Raw genomic sequence first — 26,831 nt, forward strand, 5'->3', positions numbered from 1 at the left:
AGGTCCTTAGGACTGATGCCAGCCAAGCACAGCAGCTGAAACTTCACCCACACTGGTGAGCAAGTTGAACTCCTCTGTCTTGCTGCCATCTTCCTCTTCCCTTCCAAACTACTGCTTCATGTTTGCAACCTTTGCCTGCCCAAATGATTCTACACCAGCCTCTCCCTCCAGCCGCAGTCAGCTTCAAGGCAAACCCTGAGCCACAGTCAGATCCTGCAAATAGCTGGCAGTTTCCCATTCTGATAAACAACTTGATGATAATAGACACAGGCTACTCTCATTCTTTCTCTCTGCAATTTATTCACGGAAAGATGCATAGAATCATAGAGTTGGAAGAGACCACAAGGGCCATCCAGTCCAACCCCCTGCCAAACAGGAAACACCATCAAAGCATTCCTGACAGATGGCTGCCAAGCCTCCGCTTAAAGACCTCCAAAGAAGGAGACTCCACCACACTCCTTGGCAGCAAATTCCACTGTCGAACAGCTCTTACTGTCAGGAAGTTCTTCCTAATGTTTAGGTGGAATCTTCTTTCTTGTAGCTTGAATCCATTGCTCCATGTACGCTTCTCTGGAGCAGTAGCATGATGATGATAGTAAGTATTATCATCATTATATCATTTGAGGACAGTGCTTTCAGGTCCTCAATTTTTTTCACCTGCATTATCTAGCTGTAATCCCAACATCAAAGCTGGACGGCAAAAGCAGCTAACCTTTAGGGTACTAGAGCTGCATTGATGGTTGGCCAACCTTTCAAGGGTTGTTCCCTCAGTCACACACAGAGAGATGTAAATGCATTGCATACAAACATTCGGCCAAGGGTGATTTGGAAGAGGGGCAAGAAGGGCATTGTTTATTTTTAAAAGGGCAACAAGGAAGGTCTCGGTGATCACATAGAAATCATTATATGACCTACGGGTTAGCAACCCCTGCTGTAAGGTAAGCTATTCTTATCCCGCATATTGCATATGGGGCTGAGGCCCAAAGAGGGGTTTGGTGAAGGCCACCCTGTGAGTTCATGGAAGAGGCAGGCTTTAAATTAGTGGCTGCCTAATTCATAGCCCAGATTTGCAAGCTCACAAATGCTCCTGATTTGCATTAGCTGCAAAAATGTATTTGGTGTATGTACTGTTTAGAGGAGGAGGAGGATCAGGAAAACATCTGGAAATGAATTAAGTAGAAACATGTAAAGCATCTATCAGATAGAGAACCTTTTTTCATATGTTATACCAGGCAGGGTCCAACCCAGATATTAATCACACACTTTTGCCTGCAAACCCTGAAGTCTTCATTGGATATTACTGTTTAATAATAATAATAATAATACTTGTATATGTTTACATGTATATGTTCTGTTACTTACAGTTAGTGAGCACATTTGCTTACTCACTGCCAAGGCATGAATTCAGCCAATCAGCTTCTTTTTCCTCTTCCGAATTCCAGTTAAACACAAGATACTTCCAGGAACAAAAAGCTCATGCATTTCAAAATCCAATTTGTATTGAAATTTATCCCAGAGTTTAATAGGACACTTGATTAATGATCAGCTAACTAAGTTTGGAAGTTGGTTCTACGTTATAAAAATAGATTTGGGCCATTAAGTCTCTCCTCCCTTACAAAAAGTTATGTAAGATTTATTTGCCTGTAATTTGAATTTAATCCTGTCTGCCCTTCTATTGGTTGAGTAAAAAAGGAAGGGGGAAAAAGCAGCTACTTATTTCATAGAAAGCCAGAGGTGGAATGCTCTGATGAGGTCATTCTGTTCATCCTTTGCCAGTTCAGGATTACGCTGTCTAGAGTATTGCCCTACTGCCAACTCAACTGGAGCCAATTATGTACTGTGTGTGTGTGTGTGTGTGTGTGTGTGTGTGTGTGTGTGTGTGTGTATTCAAATATGCATCTCACTCTTTCTCCTCAATAAAAGCTTTACAGTGCTCCCAAGAATAGAACCGAGTTTAAATAGAAGGGAAATGATATGAAATGCCAATCATATTAACATTTTGTAGCCAGAAAAGCCAGTTTATATTAAATCTTTCTCCCCTTTCTCGTTCTCCAAAACAACTGCTAAAAGGTGAGGATTAGCAAAAGGCATTTCAAAGAATGGCTTTTTATGTTGGCCTTTTGTGCTGGTGTTGCTGGTCCCCGGTACAGTCTGAGCCAAGTTCTCCGCCTTTGTTCAATCAAACATATCCCTGCATTTGCCCATACTTGACATTTGCTGTTGATGACTTTGATTCTGAGCTTCATTAGTTATTTGTATGAAAGCTCTTGCACAAGAATAAGGGTTAAAATAATCAACCTCTTTAAAAGAAGTTTCATGTTGTGGGTTGGGTGGGGGGCTTCAGCGTTTTCCCAGCACTCAAATTACAATGCGCCGCTGCTGGAGAAAATGGGATTCTTTCCCCAACTTGAGGGCAGAGGTGGGGCTGAGCTTTGGGCTGCTAGCATGCGATTGCATGGTTGTCGTCAAGGGGCGCCTCTGATGTGATCGCTGTTGGAGCAGCATTGTGGAGCTGCAGTTGAATTAGACAGACAGCTGTCATTAGATGCTGTGTGCAATCCGTGTATAGTGTATTTGTGATGGGCTTGCTTACTTTGTTTATGTTTTGAGTGTTTCTGACTGTTGATTGCATGAGCATTCATATAATTAGGGTTGCAATATTTCAAAAAGTGAAAATCCGGACACAAAATATGTTGAGCTTTTGGGCCACAACTGCTGAGTTTCTAAGGCAATTCCTATTCCTTTTTTTTATTTTTTTAAAGGAAATTCACCAAAAAATCAGAGCTGGCATACGGCTGGCATATGTGTTTTCTCACACATTTTAACCAATATTGAAACATTTTCAATGGATGAATTCTGGGTATGTTCAGGAAATTCTGGACATATGACAGGCATAATATAATATTATTTATTGCCTGCTCTTCACCCTCAGGTTTTAGGCCTGGTTACAAGAAATGAAACACAATATTAAACCCACAAGTTTAAAACAACTTACACTCACAGAAATAAGACAAATACCCACCAACTGCTCCAGAGAAGCTGAGACATCCCCTTTCCCCCACGAGAGCATGGGAGCCATTTTGGGCCAGCTGCCCTCACGATTTCGGCCCCATGATCTTGGTGCACATGATCATTTTTTTGAGCCCAAGATCTTGCACATAGCACAAAAATACATGTTTTCGGGTGCCATGCCCCGAAAAGGCACTTTTTCCAGGTCTGTGACATCGTCTTGGATTGGGGCCTTGGAGGGTGGGTCTCCAAAAAATATACTGTACATCTCAAGTGTCAAAAGCCAGGGTAAAGGGATGTTGTCTCCAGCATTCTCTAAAAGCTGTGTAAAAGAAGCAGCCAGATGATGCAACTTTGTGAGGAGTTCCACCACTGTAAGACCTGTCACAGAAGATGTCACACACACACACACACACACACAGAGAGAGCCATCTTCGGGGGGGGGGGGTGTGACACCCAAGACGGCTCCCTCTGCCAATCTTAGTATTAATCCACACATAAAGAACCTGCCCAATTCTGCAAGTTATATATATTTCCCCCCAATCACAAGAGGAATATGGTAGGAAATGTCAGCTTCAGATCCAGTACGCTGACCTTTAAAGCCCTAAACGGCCTCGGCCCAGTATTCCTGAAGGAGAGTCTCTGCCCCCATTCTTCAGCCCGGACAATGAGGTCCAGCTCCGAGGGTCTTCTAGCGGTTCCCTCACAGCGAGAAGTGAGGTTACAGGGAACCAGGCAGAGGGCTTTCTTAGTAGTGGCACCCGCCCTGTGGAACACCCTCCCTTCAGATGTCAAGGAAATAAACAACTATCTGACTTTTAGAAAGCATCTGAAGGCAGCCCTGTTTAGGGAAGTTTTTAATGTCTGATGGTTTTATCGTGTTTTTAATATTCTGTTGTGAGCTGCCCAGAGTGGCTGGGGAGACCCGGCCAGATGGGTGGGGTATAAGTAATAAATTATCATCATCATCATTATGTAGGGTTTGCTGCTCATCATGATGTCAGCATAATAGTAGTGATAATTTTGATAATTTTTACAGCTCTTGACTCAGGAAATAATCACTTGCAGTGAGATGCCTTCGTGTATGTTAAACAAATCAGACCCAAAGGTATTCTGCACTGCAGCTTTACCACCAAGCTAGGAAAATAAATATTCTCATGATTCCACCCTCCACTGGCAACGACCCTAGTTCATGATGTGCAAATATTTCACGTGTCCTACACCTCATATAGCACACTCCACCTTTCCTGTCTTCAGCTGGGAATTCATGGAACGATGATGGCTCACTTCAACTGAAACAGAAGCACTTACGAATTTCCTTTTCATGCCTAACAAAATGGGTGGTTTGTTCCAAAGGAAACAATGATTTAAATATATATATATATAAATTCCCCCTGCGTATGTCTTGCACTAATGTTAACAGCTCGAGTTTTAGAAGAAAATCATTGCGGACAACATGTGAGGAAAGTTTACAGTGAAAGGACAAAACTCCTTGCCAGAAATGTCAAGCAAGGCTTCTGAGGGTGATACTGAGGGGGCTGGTCAGCAGTTTGTCAGCCAGGAGAAGAATTATTTGCATCTCTTTTGGGGGCAGGAAATAGCTTGTCGTTGACCTCCCTGCCTCATCCTTATAGAGGGCTGCCTGCTGCTTTCCTACAGATAAATCTTTATATGCCCTAACCTAAACCTGCCCTTAACAACTTATTCTCATTGGGGAGGATTTGAAAGAAAAACACAGAGAGCAGAGCCCATATGTCAGATCAGATGCCACTAGCCGTGTCTTGGGCTTGTGTTCTCGCCGCTGGTCCTGGACCTGATCTTGCCGCTGCCTTGAACCCAGGCATCCCATCAATGTAAGACGCGTCACACATGTTTCCAGACTACCTTTTGATGATGGCAGGACCAAGCTCCACTCAAGCTACGGTGTTGCTCTTTCCTCAGACTTCATGGCATGATATAAAGCCCGTGACCTAGTTAGAGCTGCTTCTGAAGGCTCTTCCTCCCCCAGGATTCAGATGGTCTCTGATTCAGTACCATATTGCTTTTGTGGACTCAGTGCAAGAAAAAGCTACTAGTTCTTCTCTGCAACACTGCTCGCCGTCATTCCAGAAATAAAAGTCTGAACATCACATATCAGTTTTTTTATGTCCTTGAACGTGATTTCAGGGAATGCAGATGTCCCCTTTCTTTTTCGGAAAATGAATAAATAAATTGGCAACCCTGTTATCTTTCTCCGCTGCACTGTTTTATGGACTTCTGATTACACTGTAATGTCTTACCGTGATTACAAAGCTGCTCCTCTGGCCAAGGCTTTTACTTGGCAGAATAATATAGGTTTATTAATGTCCACTATCTAACTTGGATTTATTGTAGCACTGAAATGGACCGCAGGAGAGTCCAGGAAAATGGAGCCAAGTTAAAAGAGAGAGAGAGATTATTATTATTTTAACAAGACTCAGATGAAGAGCTAAACAGAAATAACAGCAAGCAATATTCTGTTTAGTGGTGATGTCAAGCTAGATGCACAAGTGGAAATGGCTGTGTTACTTGCAGGCAAAGCCTCTCAATTTTGGCTTGAATCTTTTTCAATAGCCATCGTGCTAAGTGTTTGTTATTGCAGTAACAAACCGCTGCCCAAGAAAAGCGAAGAGGCACAGGCAACTCATTCTGCCCACCCCCTTCACTTTCTTCATTCCATTTCCAATGGAACATATGGATCTCACCAAAATGGAGTTCTCTGAGCACAAGGTGGCCTTTGGGGTTGATGAAATCCACAAGTGCTCATTTACCCTTTACAGTAGGACCAGCGGCGGAGAGCAGGCGCACTGCCCCCAGTGACGTGGCACGCGTTCTGGGGGCGGGGCACACTGCACATTTTGGGGTGGGGCGCGCCGTGTGCAGTGACATGGCACACATTTTGGGGGCACACTGCTCCCACCGCCCCTATCTTCCTATGCCCCTGAGTAGGACTCACTTCAGCTTCTTTTTCTGTAAGCGGTTTTTTATGATGGAATCTCCATGGTGGGATGAAATCTTGTACCCACTAACCTACTATTAAACCCCTAGATTCTGATTAGACATGCACAGAATTGCCCTGGTTCCAGTTTATGGTATGTATGTGCATGAATCCACCACCTTGTTGAAACAAAGCAGGTCTGGATTTGGTGAGTACCCAGATGAGTGACTGTCTGCCAGAGAACCATTATTTACACCACCTTAAGTTCCATGCATGGAAGAAAGACAGTAGATAAATGTAAAGGGGAAAGGGATTAAATCTTGTAAGGTTTTACTGGCACGATAAACATATTAATGGTTTGTAATGTGTAATTTCACACACAAACCCTTGTGTAATATCCAAGCCTTTTTTATTTTGCTCAGTGGAATACAGCCACACCCAACACTTCTAAGAAATGACTGCACTTGGTATTATCAATATTAAGGGCATTCAGCTTTATAGTTCTATGTCTCAGTAAAACCAAATGCAGATTTCCCTAAATTCTAAACGTCGAATCCAGAGTCAGGCACTAAGCCCATTGTTGAAAATATTCAGCAGCCATTTTGTTTTTCATGTGCGATTCAAAATGCTGGTGCATCCTGGGTAAATGGAGACTACACACTTATGTTGAAAGTTTTTGTTCTCAATACTTGGAGAGTTTTGTATGTGGAGAGTTATGCAGGCAATCTCATTAAAAGCAAAGTTAGGGCTAAGGCCATGTGGAGTTTAATAGATGGGTGCAGAATTATGGGAGTGGAAAGGAAGACATGTACTGCAGTTTCCATTAGGATTTTGCTATTTTTATGGTGCTGTGGGAAACTGAAAATCGCTCCTTTATTGCCACGGTCATTTCTGGAATTGTTCAGTTTATGTGCTCCTACAATTATAAAGCAAGTCCAACAGAGATGTATTGATACAATTCCTGGGGAGGAACTAAAGTAAACATTGCCATCTATATGGAATATTCATCACTAAACCACTTGTGCTACACATTAGTGCTATAAAAACTGAAGACCATAAATATACCAAACTTTATAGGACACCAATGAATATGGTTGTCTAACCATATTAAGCGAAGCTGTAATCAAAAGTAGATATTGCGTGTAAATCCAAGAACAGAAGTGCCATGCATGGGAGAAATAATCCTCTGTCTAATTTTTAATTGCCGGTGACTTGAAGTAGCTAATCAAGTTTTCTGGTATGTATACCACCCTCTGTTTATTTCAATGAACAGAGATGAACCATATAGATTAGATTTTTGGCTTCCTTCATTATAGTGAATGACAAAGTTAATTGCACATTCTTAATTTTTTTAATTAATTCTGAATATAGGAACAAACCTACAATAAATTACAGTTTCATCCTTTCCCCCTCCCTACCTGCATAAAAATCCCAACTAAGTCCACTTGGCATTAGTGTACTGTAGATGTGTCAACTTTTGATATGAATTCCTCTTGATTTAATATTGATTTATTTAAATCAAGAGTGGGAGTCTCTCTCACGCTTATTATGAGTTACACCTATTGGGGGGAATTGCAGTAGTGGAATACAGTATAATATATTGGACTCAATTGTTTGCCCCTGAAGATAATAGAGGGTCATACCTCCATGAAACATTATGATCATTGGATATGGAAGTTCTAAACTTTATTATCTGGGATTTCAGGAGAGCTGAACAGCAACAGTGGGATTAGTCTGGGTTTCACTGCTTTCATTGCTTTCAACTGCACCCTTGAAATCTCATCTTTTTTGTTGTCCATGTCTTGGAGATGTGCAAAAGGCCCCAAGAGTATGATTTTCCACACTTCTTTGTCTAAGTTATAATTAACAACCAGGACATGGATGAATAGCAGAAAAACGCATTAGATGGCTATGCAATTTGCTCAGCTATTTAACAAAAGTTTCTCCTTCAACAAACCTGAAGGGGTAGGGAAGTTTAAAGCCCATTACACTCCATAGAGCGTAGTGGGGGTTGCGGAGGAGCTCAAAAGAAATCTGGGAGGGGGTGTGCTGTAGTTAGGCTGAGTCATGGGGCGTGTCACAGTTTTGATTGACAGGAGCCACTTATTTAAACTCAGGTACTTCCATTTTCAGCTCACTCTCGGCAATCGCCCACCCACCCGCCGCCATTTTTATAGGCTTTAGCTGACATTGCTTTGCCTTCTCAGGGGTCACCTGTATTCAGGGGCCCAGTAGGAATTTTGCCACTTGGCTGATTGGCTGTTGCCATTTGGTTTTTGCCTACTGCTTAGCAAATTGTCACAACTTGTTAGGTTGGCCGTTAGGCTTTGGTTAATAAATTGGTTATTGGAGGGGCATGACATTAAATTGCCTACCCCCCTATCTTGCTCCTCATAGAAGTATTCCGTTAAAGGAATCCTGGGGCTCTGGGGCTCTAGTCCATTCATCCTGCCATAGGCAAGGATGGTGCGGCCATTACAGAGCCGAGCCTTGGGGAACATTCCTGGGTCAAGAGGAGAGTGCCTGTGAACAGTACCTCCACTACCTTGGGATGTTTACTTGACTTACCTACCCATAGGTAAGCCGGAGCTGGTCCTGACCCAAAAGGGGGTCAGATGGAAATGGTCCTGACCCAAAAGGGGTCAGATGGAATTGGTCCCGCCCAACCCGGGGAGATGGAATTGGTCCTGACCCAAAAAGGGTCAGATGGAAATGGTCCTGTCCCTTAGAGTGGACAGATGGATTAACCAAAGCCTAAGCCAACACTCAGAATTAATTGTATTTAAATAAAGTTGTGGCCAAAATAATGCCAAAAACCCAAACCTAAAATATCGTGTGAGTTGTGAGTTATTTATGGGGTTTCTGGGAGCTTCGTCACACAAAAGATCTTGCAGAGCTGCTGACTGTTCCCAATTTGGGAGAAAGGTGGTATATAAATAGATTAAATTGTTATTGTTATTCTCCAAAGGGACTTTCCTGGGTTAGCAAACCCAACATTTTGAACATTTCTGACTCAGCCTGCACTTTGGAACTCCCTGGCTATTGAGATCAAGCAGATACCTTCACTGTACTGTACTATTTTCAGTGCCTGCTAAAAACATTCCTGTTTAGACAAGTCTACCAAGATGCTTAGAAAGTTGAGGTGTTTTTAATCAGTTTTAGTATTCTAATTTTTGTATTTTTGTGATTTTTTTGTTGCTTTTATTGTTTTATCAAGTGGTATATACATTTTATGAAATAATAAAGAAATACTATAAATAAATAAGATGAAACAGCTTGTTAATTTCTAATTTAGTGCAAGAAGGAAAATAAGTGCATTGTGATCGTGACCATGAAAGCACAGGCAATGGTGGTTTTTCACTGGCAAATCCAACATTTTCCTACTCAAACTGTGCATATATTTTGATTTTTCAGTAGGCATTGTTGCCCTAACGTGATCCTTATCAAGCACAAGTGCATTTGAACCCCTACAAGCCAGTTGGATTAGAAGCAGCGCATTTAAACATCACATTCTCCAAATGCAGCTGTGTTTACTTCAGTGATTGCACATTCAAATAAACACCAACTGTTTATTTGTATGTGTGATCCAGTATACATCTCAGATAAATGCTCTCAATATGTTTATTGAAATATCATGTTGGGAGACAGACACTGAACATGTGTGGCCATCCACAGTTCTGTATAGGCTTTCTCCGCCCCCTTGATAAATCAGCTGCTAACTCTGAATTATCCCTAGTGAATGGATGTGATTTTCTTGTTTTTTAACAGATTATGCCAGCAATTCAGCCTTGACAGATATAGGTGGCTTCAGCATGGAGCAATATGTTGAGAAACATAGGGGCAAACCTCTTCTTTGTGGTCTTGTTCACACATTACAGTAAGCCCAAACTATAGCTGACCGAGGACTGCAATTGAATGTGTAGATTGTTGGAGAGGAATCCATAGCAACTGTCTCCTCCCTGGTCCTTCTTACTGCCATACCCCACTGATCTAAGCCAAGGTTTGGCTTAGCATGTTGTCTGAACCAGACCCTGCAGTTAAGCTCTCTTGTCACTAACTGTGAGCTGCAGCCAAGAACAAGCCTTGGGTGATATAAAAGAACATAAGAAGTAAAAACTAATTTCCAAAAAGTTCTCAAAAAAAGAAGTCAGATACTTCTCCACTAGTCAACTCATCCTTCTGGGAAAGGCTGTAAAAATAATATTTTTAGTGTTTAGCACCCTCTGAAAGTGTACCATGCCAAAGCCTGTCTAACTTCAATACATGAACTGCCATTATGGAAATGCTATGTATTCTGCAACCATACATATTTTTTGTTTACTTTAAAAAAAATTATATACTGCTTAACCACTATCGTCTCTAAGCAGTGTATAAGAATGCATTGAAAATAGGTAAAAATTGGTCAACATTATAAGAAGCAGGCTTCAATTAAAATGCCTACTTTGGGGGGGGGGGGTCTTCAAAAGTGGAAGCATCCCATCTGACCTCAGCTGGAAGGGAGTTCCACCAAACTGGGTCCACAGTACTGAATGAATGGCTCTTGGTGGGTACAAACTGTTGTGTATTGATTCAAAGGATTTTATATCTGTATTACTATTGTCTGTATTTGCATTAGGGTAAAGTAACTACCTTTTGGTTCCTGAAGGTACAGCTACTATTGGTTCATTTAAGCTGCTATATTTGGATCCTCTGTCTTATTGGTTTCCTCCAAAAGGCAGCACTGTGATTGCCTGCTATTGTTCCCTCCAAAATGTATCCCTTTCTAGCTAGTCTCCCGTCCCTATAAATGTAGCTTTCCTCTCCTCAGAGCTTAGTCTTGTTTGCTTTAATAAATGTTACTAGAGAACTGTCTCCAGCATATTATGTCAAGAGAGCTGAAATCACGAACCCCACGTCACAACACAAACCATGCATCTGAGCCATGGAAACCTCTAAGAGTGACTTCCCCAAAGACTGCAGTCATTGGGAAGGGATATAAGGGATTAGGTGGTCCTTGAGACTGGGGCTTCTTGGTGATGGCCCCATATATGTAGAACTCTCCCTTGAGGGATATATCTTTGACCTTGTCCTTAGCAGCCTTTGAACAGCTCTGGGAAATCATTTTGTTCCCTTCTGTATTTAAAGTGCAGTGTCCAATATTTTATTCTTTACACCAATGCAGTCTCAGTTTTAAATACCTTTGAGTTGCATTATTGCATTTGCTTGTGCTGCATTATGGAGTTGTTTCACACTGCCGCTTACACTCTTAATTAATTTGATTTTATCTGTGTCTCGTGTTTTAACATGGAAGGCTTCGGTCCTGAACCACAGCAAATAAATGCTGGTAATAAATAATCAGCCTACCCGGTGCACCAGCCAGTTTGTGAATTACACTTCACACATGTTCATAGCTTCTTTCCCAATGTTGTTCATGATTTCTTTGCCTTTTTAGTATGGATGCATGCGTGTACCAGCTGCCATGCCTCTCTTGCTATGTGTGCTGTTGAGCTATGGCACAATCTATCGCCTTTCATCAACCTCCAAAACACACTGTATAGTTAAAAGGTTTTTAACGGGTTTCAGCTTGAAAACCAGTTCTTGTCATGCTAAGCTTCACCCTCTTACTGAGGCCAATTAATAGAATTCTGAAGCCTATTTGTGAGCTCAGAATCATCTGGGCACCCATTGTACTTCTTCCAGTAAAATGTAAAAGTGTAAACTATCACTGAGTAATAGTCAATCCAAGTAAGAGAGAATAGCTCTTAACGTTATTTATAGGCATATGCCGGAAGCCACTAACATTAACATGCACTCATTTTCAGCATTTTTTGTTTGCGTTTTAATCATTAGCGTTTGGGTGGCTTCTATAAATATCATTTGGTATACACCGAAAGCAAAAAAAAATCAGTTACTCCTAATACACAATCTCCTGGAATGTTTAATAAACAATAATATTTAACTCTGTGGCAGTTTTATTTCGGAGAACGTTGGAGCTTTATTACATAGCTGCTGAGTATTACCACATTGTTGAAAACACAGATTCAGTGTAATGAGTGTTTACAGAAAGCAGATGCCGCTGAATTTAATAGCATGAGCACCCATACCATTATGCAGGGAGGCTGCAAGCTAACATAAAAAGCATAAAAAGAGCTGGCTTAGACAGAGGCTCCAAAGTAAAAAAGAAGAAGAAAGGAAAGCCATAAAGCGAATAAAGAATGCGTAAAAAAGCCTTTCCTGTAGAATCAACAGTCAACTATGGTTTAGTATTATATACAAATGAGGCCATAGAATCTATGTTGTCAGTCTCATGTCACAGTAAACCATAGCTAATGGTTTCCTGTGATTGTGCTTCTTTGGTCTGTTTTGCTCCTCCCAACTAGCTCACAGAGGAAACAGACCACAAGTCCTGTCTTGTAATTGCACCCAAACCAGAGACTGTAGTTTGTTTCACTCCCAAAGAAGGTTTTGCTGTACAAACCATGATACCCGGGACTTAGCCTAGTGAGCTACCATCAGTAATGGTTTCTAGGGTTGCCATATTTCAAAAAGTAAAATTCCTGACACCCAGTCAGATGGGCGACATATAAATAATAACATCATCATCATCATCATCATCATCATCATTATTATTACATGAGGGAGCATCTTGTTCTCACAGTGACTAAGCAGATGTATATAGGAAGCTCAAAAGCCAGACCTGAGTCAACAGCACACTCCCTGTTTGTGATTCCCCTTTTATGAATCCTAGCATTTGTAAGAAGGGGCCCTTAGAATTCCAGGTAGCATGTTTTCACTGGTATTATTCGGTAACTCAGTATTATTGCAAGCAAAGCCTGTGATATTTCTGAGCTTCTATTCTAATGCTTCCATTGGTTTTCTCCCTTTTCTGAGCTGAAAAATCATCTCTCAATTACCTATATTTGTTCTGGAGGGACAGCTCCATTTTCTCCCTCATATGCAAACATTCTCTGCCTCCTACCCCCCCCCAAAAAAAACCCAAAAAAACACCCCAATTGGAGTTCTACATAGACAATCAAATTTGTTACAAATCTTTCTTGACCTCAGCCAGTGCAATTCATCAGCCTTTACCAGTCTGGCATCTGCAGAAGTACATAGATAAAAGATGAAAGGGTGCTTTTGTATTAATCCCATGCTGTACATTTCCCTTCTTACTTTTTCCCGCAGTCCCTAAATCAAGGCACACATCTGGCACGTATTGGGTACGGCTTACTGTTCATAATGAAACATGCTCACTTCCACTGTAGCATTTCAAGTTTAATAGAAAAGGAATGGCAGTAGAACTTGAGGATGTTACCTGACTAAAATGGGGAAGGCAGCTTCAGAGGGCTGGTTCAGATGCAAGACTAAAACTTTCCTTAGTGGGGAAATGAGCTTTTAAAAATGCCTTGGGATTCTCATAACAATGTGATGTAAGTATAAAAGTGATTTAAAATCTCACATATGAAAAGTTTCCAGGTTGTATGAAAGTTCATACCTCTCTAAGCCTCCTTCTGGGTGTGGCCAGCACATGGGGAAACATTGCCCAGCAGTGCAGAGCCCAGAAAAGGAATGGGGGAGGCAGAATGGCGTCTGCCCTCACAAGATCTCGTGGGGTGGTGTTCATCCCACAGGAACTTTCTCTCAACCTCAACTGGCCTCTTTGGGGTTTGTTTGTTTGTTTCCCTTTCCCTTTCCCTCAGTGAAATGCTTCATTGTGTTAAGCATTGGAGAGAACTTTTGTTACAAGTGTGGGTGGAAATGGAAATGGGTAGGATCAGCATAGTAGTAGTACTGTAGCAGCAGCAGCAGCAGCAGCAGTAGTAGTAGTAGTAGTAGTAATAATAATAATAATAATAATTTATTTATTTATACCCTGCCCATCTGGATGGGTTCCCCCTGCCACTCTGGGCAGCTTCCAACAAAATATTAGAAATACAATAAAGCATCAAACATTAAAAACTTCCCTAAACAGGGCTGCCTTCAGATGTCTTCTAAAAGTCAGATAGTTGTTTATTTCCTTGACATCTGAAGGGAGGGCGTTCCACAGGATGGGCACCACTACCAAGAAGGCCCTCTGCCTGGTTCTAGGAAACGGGTCTGAGGGGAGGATTCACTAAGACATGCCCAGCATGAGTTAGGATTTCTACCTGACAGGAATATCTCCCCCAGTTGCCTAGTGAGACCCTGGGTGCTAGGCTTTCATCAAACCAGAGTTTAATGCTGGAGAACTCCCATGGAGGGCCTTTCTAAGCTCAGCGCACTGCCATTCCATCAGGAGAGGCTGAGTGGAATGAGGAACTCGTCCTACTGCCATGCCAACCCAGCTTACTGACTGTAGTCAGTGAAAATCTCATCTGGTTTTCGCAAAACTCCAGTGTCTTGTTTCAATTTTTTTCACTGCTCTCACAGGCCACAGAATGTGCCTGCCTAGGCAATACCAAACTGCCATTGTCTCCACAGTGTGTTGCATCAAAGAATCTCCGCTGTTATTGAATTCTTCTTCCCGCTCCCCACCCCCTCAAAAAACCGACTCCATCTTTGATGTATTTAAGTGACCATTATTCAAGACAGTAATACAGGGAGCACAGGGTCACATTCCTGGAATTGGTTTTAAAAGGCTGTGAACTCCAAAGAAATATTATCAAAATAGCAATAGCGAAAATACCTCCTATATCTGCAAACACTCCAGAGATCCTGGCATCCGGTCAACAATGCCTATCTGTTCTTCACTGGAGAAGACATTCAGGTCTCCTGCCACTTTATGCCTAAATTCATCCTCTGCATCCCTAGCTGAAACCCTGAAATCGGACATGGGAAAGAATATCCTGCACATGTTCAGGCAGAGGCAAAGAAAGAACAGCTTAGCCAAGACTCAAAGACTCTGAACCCACTTGCAATGCTCTCCTCTGAATTACATTGGCTTAGAAAGTTGCTAACTTGCTATTCATTGATAGTCAGTAAACCCAAGCTAGACTTTCACATCTTACCCAGTGAATATCACCTGCAAAGTCAAATGCATGTTGAGCCCCTTTCTGTAACCGTTGCGAAGGGAGACTCCAGAAGAGGCCATCTGAATTGCTCTGTCTGCAGACAAGATGGCGGTGTCTCCATTTGCCTCCCTTTCTCGGGGCTCTCTCACAGGGCAGTGAGATACTATCACCAGGGGAGTGAGAGGGCCATCAAACTGATCCACAGACATGTGTATGAAGCTGTCTTTGCCTGCCTCTTTCCCCCTACATTCATAGATCTCTAGGAGATGGGAGTTTTACATTTACCCACCAATTCCATTGATTCAGAAACCATATAATCTGATGAGTGTGATGGGCACTAGTTTTTTATCCAGAAGTCTCAAATATCACTATGGCTATGAATATACTATTTAATGTAGCCTACAAAAATAAACTAAGCATATTTCAGAAATGGAGCTGAATAGTTTTACCATGATGCTAATGTTGTTGTTGCTGTTATTCCTGTTTTTTAATAAATTTATAGTCCACTTTTCAAATAAATAAATAAAAACTATTCACAAAGCAGTATGTAAGTACGCAGTTAACCAATGATCAAATTATATAAACGTATATGAAAAATTAATTAATCACATGACTAAGTAATATGTACATTTGGCTTTGTAAGCTGTGCACTCCTCATTTACTGTCCCAATAATAAAATACAGATCGCCCCCTTCATGGCCATCTGTAAAAAAACAAGACCAATTTATTTATTATAGCATAACCTTTTGTGGACTAGAGTCCACTTCAGTGGATGCAGATACTAGATTATAGTCCACAAGAGAAGCTTATTCATAATAAATTTGTCAGTCTTTAAGGTGCCGCAAGACTTTCTTTACAAGACTTCCTTGTTTTTGTTTCAAGAGACTAACAAGGATATTTCTCTGGAAATTATTACAATGGAGTTCTGTGTTACAATTATTCTGTGAGAGGTTATCACACTCTAAAAATGTCATCAACCCAGTACTATTTTGGAGGAAATTAATTCACACACACACACACACACACACACACACACACCGAATGTCACAAGCCAATTGCTTGTGGTTTTTCTCTATTTCTTGATTATGAGCTTCTCAGAACTGCAATTTTGCTACTAGATGCGTAAATCTAGCCTTCCCATTGTAATATATTATAATGTGTTTTCCATCCACAACTTTGGACACTATTGGTACTCCCCAAGGCAACATTAGAGGCCAAAGGGAAGGTAAGAGTTCATTTGGCCCCAACTGACTTTATTATATGGCTCATCACATAGTTTGTTGAATCAGCTGTTGTGTAAAAGTGCGTTGGGTGATTGATTTTTACAAGGGAAACTGCAGTGAACTTTTGTTTCCGGAATGGTAGGATTGATTCCTAAACATACTGCATATGAAAGGGCTACATCTCATTGGAGAAGAACAACAACTCACCTTGTCTTCTGAGAAAATGGTATGCTTGAGGCTGCTGGCTATGAATCCAGGGAAGCCAAATGTTGGAAAATTCAGGACAGCGTAGTTCTCCACACTAGATTCCAGTGAATGTAACGATGGCCGCCACTTGGGTGGCTATAAATGAATATTAGACATATTCATGGTTGATAAGGCCATTAATCGCTGCTGGCCATGATAGCTGTTCTACCTCCACTGCTGGAGGCAATATGTTTCTGAATACCTATTGAAGTGAATCACAAGCAGGGACAGTGCTATTTGGTTCTGGTCCTACTTGTGGCCTCCCTGTAGGCATCTGGTATGATACCAGAAAGTTGGACCAGAATGTGGACCTTTGGTCTGATGGCAGGACTCATCTTCTGTCAGGCTTCAGGGAATCAGATCCCTCCCCCGGTGGCAGCAAAGAAGCAGATAAAAAAATAGAGAGTTCTTACCAATTTGTTTATCACAGCGAGAGAAAAAGGAATGCAGTCTCTCTCTAGAAATGGCATTGCTCCAAGTAAAGCCAAACCCCATTTCGTCTCTCTTATCCTACATCATTCCTGCGCAAGCTGAGCTATTCTTTCTCTCTCTGAGCTTTCTGTTCGGCTACTCTCACTGCACGCCTAGTCCTGGGGGAAGTTGGCTCAGGAAAGCTCTCAAAAGACACCAAGTCTGTCACCTGTCTCGTCCCTGCTGTTTCTTCTTGTTGTCGTTCCTCTTCCAATATTTCCCAGCTTTCCCCCTCTGCAATCTCTGAACTAGGTCCTTCTGCAAACCACTGTTCTAAATCTATACTGTCCTCCTATTCTTGGGAAGGTTCAGGAGGGGGGAAGGGGCGCCATTCCTTTTCAGTCCTGACCCTGAAATCTTCTTATGTTCTGTTGCTGATTTTACTTTTGTTTGCTGTGCTGGTATGGGATTGTTTCCAAGCTTTGTTATTTTTGCTTTGCTTATTTATTTATTAATCTTGCATTTCACATTGTTTTGAAGTTCGCTTTGGAGGAAAAAAAAACCTTATAAATTTATTACACACACACACACACACACACACTTAAATTGCAGGTGCATTTTAACATAAATAAGTTGCTGCCATTTAAACTTGTTACCTGTTCTGTCCCGTAGCTTGAGAACTACATTGTGGAAAACATGAAATCAGAGATGGCGCAGTTACAGCAGAACGCTGTGCAGAACCATACAGCCACCATGCTGGAAATAGGAACCAGCCTCCTCAGCCAGACAGCAGAGCAGACAAGAAAGCTCACAGATGTCGAAACACAGGTATGTTTCCATGGTTGCATTCACTAGGCCATTAACTATGGCAAAACATTTCCCCCTTTACCCCCTTTCTCTGTGTCATTTCCTCATACTGTGCTTCTCAGCATTCATTCATTCATTCATTCATTATTTGCTGCAGGAAACACACTTATTGATTGGTGGTAACAGCAGCTAAGGCTGGTTTTAGTTAAAGTGTTCTGGTTTGGGCCAAATGGGAGTTGCTTGGTACAGTTTTCTCTGCATGTGTTATCTCAGGCTGGACTAGCCAAGAAAGTGAGCTGCTGCTGACTTCAAATAAACAGCTTGGCTACTAGCTGTGAGCAACTGAAGCATCGAATGTGTCGAAAAGTTCTAATTGTGCCTTTTATATATGTGATCACTTGCCGCTTTATGTTAGCTTGGGTTGCTTTGATTTTCTCTTAAATGTTCACAGCCATGAAAAATACACTGCACCCATGGTGTATTGCTATTGAAGACAATTATGGAATCCCAGGGTTGTAGAAATGTAGAGTTGGGAAAGACCCTGGGGGTCATCTAATCCAACTGCTTGCAATGCAATAATCTCAACTAAAGCAACAATGACAGATGGCCATCCAACCTCTGCTTTAAAACCACCAAGGAAGGAGAATCCACCACCTTCCAATGGAGTCTGTTTCATGGTCAAACTGCTCTTACTGTCAGAAAGTCCTTTCTGATGATTAGTTGGAATCTCTTCTTCCTTAACTTGAATCCACTGGTGCAGGTCCTATCCTCTAGAACAGGAGAAAACGCTCTTACTCCATCAATGCTGCTGCAGGGCAATGGTGGGGCACAGCCCATAGCTGAGGGGAGGAAGGATCCAATGTAGGACAGAACCTGTGGAAGGCATTTTGCTGTGGGTCCGCTTGAACCTGGATCCAGCCCTGGGACCTGGGAACAGCCAAAACACAAGTTTATCATCTCAGTAAGATCTTGGCCTGAATTGTAAGTTATTGTAGGAGCTTCTGTTATGTGCTTAAGATTGCAAGTCATTTAATGTCCCATGTGTAAGTTCATGTTCAACAATACTTCTCCTGTTGTTTAATGGTGGTAGTGGAGGTGGGATGGCCTAGGGGAGAGCCAGCATGGTGTAGTGGTTAAGAGCGGTGGACTTGTAATCTGGCAAACTGGGTTCACTTCCCTGCTCCTCCACATGCGGCTGCTGGGTGACCTTGGGCTAGTCACACTTCCATGAAGTCTCACAGAGTGTTTGTTCTGGGGGAAGAAGGGAAAGGAGATTGTTAGCCACTTTGAGACTCCTTAAGGGGAGTGAAAGGTGGGATATCAAGTCCAAACTCCTCCTCCTCCTCCTCCTCCTCCTCCTCCTCCTCCTCTTCTTCTTCTTCTTCTTCTTCTTCTTCTTCTTCTTCTTCTTCTTCTTCTTCTTCTTCTTCCAGGGCTAAAGAAAAGACCAGACCCTTTCTGCCTGTTCTAGCTGTAATTTGTTTCTACATAGCTTTAAGAGAGGATTAGACAAATTCACGGAGGAGAAGGCTATCACTGACTGTCAGGCAAGATGGCTATGCACTGCCCATAGCTGCCAAGTTATCCCTTTTTTAAAGGGATTTTCCCTTATGCTGAATAGGCTTCCTCGCGAGAAAAGGGAAAACTTGGCAGCTATGGCACTGCCTCTACCACTGGAGGCAGTACTGCTCCTGAATACTATTTGCTGGAATCCACAGGAGGGGAGAGGGCTCTTGTGTCTGAATCCTGTTTCCCACATGCATTTGGTTGACCACTGTGATAACAGGATGCCGGACAAAATGGGCCATTTTGGCCTGATCCAGCAGGCTCTTCTCATAATCTTATACCAAAGGCTAAGAGGTCTAGAGAACATCTGTTTGCTAATTGCAGTCCTGTTGGGAACCCATCACAGACAGGACCTGGGTTTGAAGGGAGGAGACAGATAAGTCCACAAGATCAGCATCCCAGCTTCTGATATATGTCCGTTGGCTCTAACTCATTGAGATCCCTTTGATATTATCTATCTGTTCACAATTCATAATTCCCCGCCACTCTTTCCCTTTTCCCTTACAGTTTCAAGCATATGGTATCTAGCAGATGCTGCGCATCCAGACTGTCTGCTTAAAACAAATGTATGCATGTGTGTAATCACTACACTGGCCAGTTAGTTATACCAGCAGAGTGTTTGAGATGGATCATATTTTTTTGTATTCTCCGAGCCTCGAACCGTGTTTACAGTATCCTTACCCGAAATGATTACTTAAAACGCATATCAACATATAGAGTAACAAGATCAATTACACAAGAAAGGACAATTAATTTAGTCTAGCTAGAGATAATATACACATGGTGATGACAATATAGTCTTACTCAAGCTCTCAGCTTCTTAGTTTTCCATGGAAGGGCTAATAAAAGTTTCATATAAGACGGCCTTAGCTTGTAGGTAATGGAATATGAGCATGAGAAATTGCTGGAACCAAAATCTTATATTTTAAGTCTTAAGTCATAACAGAGAATAGAGGCTACACTATATATTTGAACTGCATTAGGAGAAAATAAGCATGTCAAGGTCAACTCACCCATCATCCTTGATAAACAAAGGCCGGCTTTTATATTACTGGAGCAGTGTAGATGCTTATCCCCATTGGGTTAGTCCTGCAGTCACAGTATTAAACATAAGAATTGACTTTTGACACACATACAATATAGGGGGATGCCCACTATCAGAAGGCAATACTAGACTTTATGCTTTATACAGGATTTCTGCCAAAGAGTGTGACCTTTTTTGTTGAGTCACTCATAACACCAACTATTTTTCTGGCCAAGCTCTCCAAATATGTAGAGAATATATGTGTTGTGATACAACAAGATAAATGTGTATTATTCAATCATTTTCTAGACAATCACCCAGCAGAACCGCCAGAGCCTTCTCTTTCTAATTTTATACCGACTCCCCCAAAACCTGATTTGATCATGCACGAATAAGTAGATTCACAATGTGATCCACAAGATCTGAAGGGACTCATAGCTGGAGCACACATGATTTTGGGTTGTGGTAGAAAGTAGTCTGTCTCCCTGTAATGGCAGGCCTGTTATATCCTATGGCAACTCTACATTTGGCCAATGGTGCCTTCTTTAAATAACATACATGCACCATGCTTGTCATGCAGAAACATGATGATTGGTGGTGGTCCTATAAATTCTCCATAACCTGATTGGCATTGACAGCCTTACATTTTATGTGTATCTAGGAAGATTCCCCCATCCCCATATGTAGGAAGGAATAGGGGGCCCCCAGACATGTTTGGTTTAAAGGTGGGCTGAGGTCTGAGGACACTGAAGGCTACTGTTTTAGGTGTTGTTGTTTGGTAAGGACACAGGAAGAACCTAGTGAGGCTTAGAGTGACTAAAATTGAAGAAGCTCAAGGGAGGAATGTAGACTTACTTCCAAGGAGGTATGCAATATCTGAAGCTATGCTATAAATAAACCTAGACCAAACACAGCAAAAGAAATACCTTGGGACAACGATGTTTTGGAACTTCTGTTTACAGAACAGAAGCTGGGGAGCAGGTTGGCTTGTGTTTAAATTTAAATCACCCTGGCAAGCTTCTTAGGTAAATGCACTTCATAAAAGAACAATGGAAAACTTGTAGAGACCAAAATAAAATGTCCTATTGGCGTGTCTCTGTTTTGCAATGTTTCTCTTTTGGATCATCATGATACATCTGGGACCAAACAAAGCAGAGCAGCAATGTTGACTGCTAAAGTCAAAAGTATTGGAAGGCCTATCTATTGTTTCTTGCTTGCCTCCTTCAGGTACTAAATCAAACGTCCCGACTAGAAATTCAGCTGCTGGAGAATTCATTATCTACTTACAAGCTGGAGAAACAACTGCTCCAGCAGACACATGAAATCTTGAAAATCCATGATAAAAACAGGTGAGTGCAGAGTTCTTTAATACTGTTGTAAAGCATCATGGAAGAACACTTGCAGTACCAAGAGGCCTTCTTCTAGACATGCTCTAATTGATTGATTGATTGATTGATTGATTGATTGATTGGATTTCTACTCCACTGTTTCTCACAGAGGAGCCCAGGCTGGCAAGCAACAATACAATATAATTATATATGAGACTATCTGGTAAAATGGCCAGTACTCTGTACTGTTATGTTTACGGTGACCCTAAACTTTTGAATGATACCAGTGGATGAGAGGCAGCAAGGTGTGGTATTGGCATCTCAAAAGAACCTGGGAACCAGAAAGACTCATGAAGGGGCTCTGCTTCCCTTCACCCCCATGGCAATCACTGGGGGAAGGGAAATACTGAGCAGTACAGTTGGTGAAAGGAGTGTGAACTCTTCCCTCATACATTTGATACAATCACTGTCCCTGAATGAGTGCTAAAGCACTATATTGCTGTAGGTAAAGGTAAAGGGACCCCTGACTGTTAGGTCCAGTCGCGGACGACTCTGGGGTTGCGGCGCTCATCTCGCTCTATAGGCTGAGGGAGCCAGCGTTTGTCCGCAGACAGCTTCCGGGTCATGTGGCCAGCATGACTAAGCCACTTCTGGCGAACCAGAGCAGAACACGGAAACGCTGTTTACCTTCCCGCCGGAGCGGTACCTATTTATCTCCTTGCACTTTGATGTGCTTTTAAACTGCTAGGTTGGCAGGAGCAGAGACCAAACAACGGGAGCTCACCCTGTCGCGGGGATTCGAACTGCCGACCTTCTGATCGGCAAGCCCTAGGCTCTGTGGTTTAACCCACAGCGCCACCCGCATCCCTTATTGCTGTAGGTAAGTGGTAGCTAAAACGATGTCCCTCTGAATATTGTTGGATCCATTAGGGCAGGCTTCCTCAGCCTCGGCCCTCCAGACATTTTTTGGCCTACAACTCCCATGATCCCTAGCTAGCAGGACCAGTGGTCAGGGATGATGGGAATTATAGTCTCAAAACATCTGGAGGGCCGAGATTGAGAAAGCCTGCATTAGGGGTGTATGAATGTGCCTCGTTCCATTCTGACGTTCGTTCATACTGACACACTGGCCAATCTGCTCAACTGAATTTTCTTTCCCCCTTGTAATATGCTACCCGCTTCATCATTCACGTAAGTAGAATTATACTGCATATGCATTTTTGTGGTATGTAATGCCATACATAGACACTATATTTTGATATTCATTTTTTGGCATTATTTTCCTTACATCTCACTTCTTTGCAGTTATTTCATTGTGTTTATTTCAATGTAGTCCTCTCCTTTGTGGAAAGGCAGTGCTGTGCTGCAATGCCTTTGCAGTGGAATCCTCTGACATTCCTAGTGCTAATCAATCGCAGCTAGCATGGTAAATGATGAGAGGATTTGTAGTCCAGCAATGCTGTTGATTGGCTTGGGTTAGCTATACCTGCTCTAGATCAATGGGGAGAAATCAGGGCGGGGGGTGGGGCAGATTGAGGAGGAATATATTTATTATCTCCAACCTGAACAGTACCTGGTTACTCACCTCTCCTTCCTTGCTTTGGAGATTTCTTTATTTCTCTTGTTGGTCTTGGAATGAGATTGTCACTCCCACTTACATAGCACTGTTATTAACCCTTTTTAACATCTATGGCTGGGGAAGGATCTATGCATACTAAATCATTGGGGTGCTTTTGGGGGAGGGTTTTTCTCATTCTTTAAAGAAAGTGCTACTTTTTTATATAAAAAAATACCTAGGAAGTCTCCCAGGTATGAAGAAATCCATACTTTGTCTGTGGGTGGCCTCATGTCACTGCCCTGTTGATTGGCAGAGGGCCACCAAGTTAACTATAGGGGGAATTCTATACGGCCCTATCAGGAGTATTGAATATGTGGCTAAATACACCACTAATGGAGCAGGGCTGTTCATGTTATCTTAAGAAACATTGTTCCATGTAAAGGCAAGGGGTAGCTTAAGAAAGGGACAAATAGCCAAATGAAATTGGATATTACTATGCTTTCCCAAACCATTCCAATTATTAACTAACACGAAGGCTGTTCTGGACTGCTTTTTGTGCTGTTTGAAATGTACTTCTTGGACAATTGCTGCACAAACACTCACACACACACACACACACACACTGATATTCTCAAAGAACCTAGGAACAGCTTCGTGCTTAGCAAACAGTTTGCATGTATTCAGAGATGATTTTAACAGGACATTCATTTTGCAGGATCTTTCTTTCCATTAATTGCACTTAGATGATAAAACAATCTCATAGAGAGATATCGCATGATTCCTAAATGACTAGTTTATCAAGCAATTATTGTAGTCACCAAGTAGTTGACTTGGTTGTCACTAGGGATGAATGGAGCAGTCTGTTGCCAGTCAACGCCTGTCTCACATGTTTTCATCCCATTTCCGCATTGATCTGTGCATTTTGGGGGTGGGGAAAGAATCCATATGAAAATTTGTATCCAAGTACTTATTAAATGCAAATTTTATCACAAAATGCAAATTCGCATTTTCTTTCAATATAGACATTTCTAAGCATATTTTATCCTAAAATATGTATTTTTTATAAACATTTTTTATAAAAGAAAATAACCATATATTAATATCTGGAGAAATCCAAAGTTTAATTACAGGCTCATCAATGTAGTACCTCCCCCAAAAGCCTCCCAAGGTTTTAGTATGCATTAGTCTGGCAATTGTTAAATAGACCAGTTTGCTTAAAAAATGCGGAGCAGCGCCATTAAGGACCTTCATATGTCACAAGAAAGCACAACAGCCACTCATGCCATCTTTCCATTCTGTTGCAGAAATTAAACCCCAGAACCATATGGGTGGGGTAAATTACATAGGTGTCTCCCATCTGATATCCACCCCACTGGGAAAGACACCAACCATTTGGTGAAAAATGCAATTGGCTCTGCTCATATTGTTCTTAGCATTCAACCACTCTTACAACCAGAGTTAAAGCTATGGGAACGTGGTCTCTAACAAATTCCGCAAAAACAAGTTAGAGATGAGCTTGCAGTATCTCCAAATCTGGGAGAGTTGTGTACAGCTATTAACCAAATGAAAAACAACAAGGCCAGTGGACCTGATGGGATACCTGCCAAAATCTTCAAAGTGGGCGAAATTGAACTTGCACAACAATTTCACAAGCTCATCGAAAAAATCTGGGAAAGAGAAGAAATCCTAGCAGACTTTAGAGATGCCAAAATTACCAATCTCTTTTAAAAAGGTGACAGAACTGATTGTGGAAACTATCGAGGCGTCTCTCAATTAGCTGTGGCTGGCAAAATTCTTGCAAGGATCTTAGCAAACCATCTCATAACAATATCTGAGGTGACCCTTCCTGAAATGGTTTTCGGCCTTCTAGGGGGACAGTGGACATGATTTTCACCGCTCGATAGCTTCAAGGAAAATGCAGAGAGCAAAACCAACCCCTGTATATGGTGTTTATTGACCTGACTAAGGCTTTTGACACTGTAAATCGTAATGCCCTGTGGACTGTCCTTCTGAAAATTGGCTGCCCAGATAAATTTGTAAACATCATTCGGCTCCTCCATGATAATATGACAGCAACAATCGCAGATAACAATGGCTCTCAAAGTGAACCCTTCACAGTGGGATCAGATGTTAAACAGGGTTGTGTTATTGCCCCAACTCTATTCATTGTTTTCATTGCCATGATCCTACACTTTGTTGAAGGAAAACTTCCCACCGGAGTAGAAATCATATATCAAACAGATGGAAAGCTCTTCAATCTGAGCAGTCTGAAAGCAAAGAGTAAGCTTACCGTAACTTCTGTCATAGAGCTTCAGTATGCTGATGACAACGTAGTGTGCACACGCTTAGAGGATGACCTCCAAACCATCCTAAATATCTTTCCAGAAGCTTACAAAAAGCTTGGCCTAGCTTGGCCTATCACTCAACATCCAAAAGACCAAAGTGCTGCACCAACAAGTACAAAATAACCCCTCTGCAGCGCCACAAATCCAACTCAATGCTGTAACGTTGGAAAACGTCATTCACTTCTCCTACCTAGGCAGTTATCTTTCCACAACGGCCAACATTGATGCCGAAATCCAGCATCGCCTGAGCTCTGCAAATGTAGCTTTCTCCCGATTGAAGTACAGAGTGTTTGAGGAGCATTCACAGAGAAACCAAAATGCTTGCTTTACAAAGCTATTGTACTACCAACCTTACTATATGCTTGTGAAATATGGACCACTTATGAACGCTATCTCCAACTCCTCGAAGGATTCCATCAACAGTGTTTCCGAAAAATTTTACACATCACTTGGGAAGACAAGCGAACTAATATCAGTGTACTGGAAGAAGCAAAGATCACCAGTGTTGAAGCAATGATTCTTCAACATCAACTTCGTTGGTCTGGTCATGTTGTGTGGATGCCTGATGATTGTCTTCCAAAGCAACTACTCTATTCCAAACTTAAAAATGGAAAGCATCATGCTGGTGGTCAACAAAAGAGGTTTAAAGACGGTCTCAAGGCAAATCTTTAAAAATGTAGTATAAACACTGACAACTGGGAAACACTGGCCTGCGAGCGCTCCAGTTGGAGAACAGCCTTACCAAAGGTGTCATGGGCTTTGAAGACACTCAATCTCAGGATGCAAGGGAGAAATGTGCTAAGAGGAAGGCACGCTTGGCAAATCCACACTGTGATCAACTCCCGCCCGGTAACCAATGTCCCCACTGTGGAAGGACGTGTGGATCAAGAATTGGCCTCCACAGTCACTTACGGACTCACTGTTAAAACTGTGTTTATGGAAGACAATCTTACTCGGCTACGAGTGATCACCAAAGAAGAAGAAAGAAGGTAGTGCATAAAAGGCCACTTGGTTATATAGGAATACTAGCCCTGTAGGAAGGCAGAGCAGGGAGATTCGGTAATCGGCTGAAATCTAGACCCTTTATAGATATTGTGCTCTATCAACTTTTGCTTCCGTATTATTGAATTAGCTGGAAGACCATTACAAAGCTTCAGTGTCAAAGTGGAAATGTGTGTGGCTTTTTAACCCACTGACCTACTGATTGTATTAGTGACCTGCCAATTATCGGCTTAGGCCTAAGTATTTATTTAGAATGTGGGAAAGGCAGAGATTCCAATAGGTGATAACTGGTGTGCTTAATATTTTGCATTTATTTATGTGCTTTAACAATGTGTCACAGTGTTAAGATATGTTTGGCAGTAAATAAACATGGCCTGCCTTGACCTC

The 26,831-nt window shown here is 41.9% G+C and overlaps 1 protein-coding gene across 1 annotated transcript in view; it reads left to right on the forward strand.

Annotated features, from left to right (window-relative positions):
* The window catches only part of ANGPT1 (angiopoietin 1), a 143,124-nt gene that overhangs the window by 54,922 nt on the left and 61,371 nt on the right, over positions 1-26,831 (forward strand). The window contains exons 2-3 of the mRNA XM_035125358.2: positions 17,487-17,642; positions 21,439-21,560. Coding sequence (XP_034981249.1) covers positions 17,487-17,642; positions 21,439-21,560 — 278 coding nt within the window. The remainder of the gene's footprint in view (positions 1-17,486; positions 17,643-21,438; positions 21,561-26,831) is intronic.

This window comes from Zootoca vivipara, chromosome 8 (assembly GCF_963506605.1).
Source record: "Zootoca vivipara chromosome 8, rZooViv1.1, whole genome shotgun sequence".
Classification (NCBI taxonomy): Eukaryota; Metazoa; Chordata; class Lepidosauria; order Squamata; family Lacertidae; genus Zootoca; species Zootoca vivipara.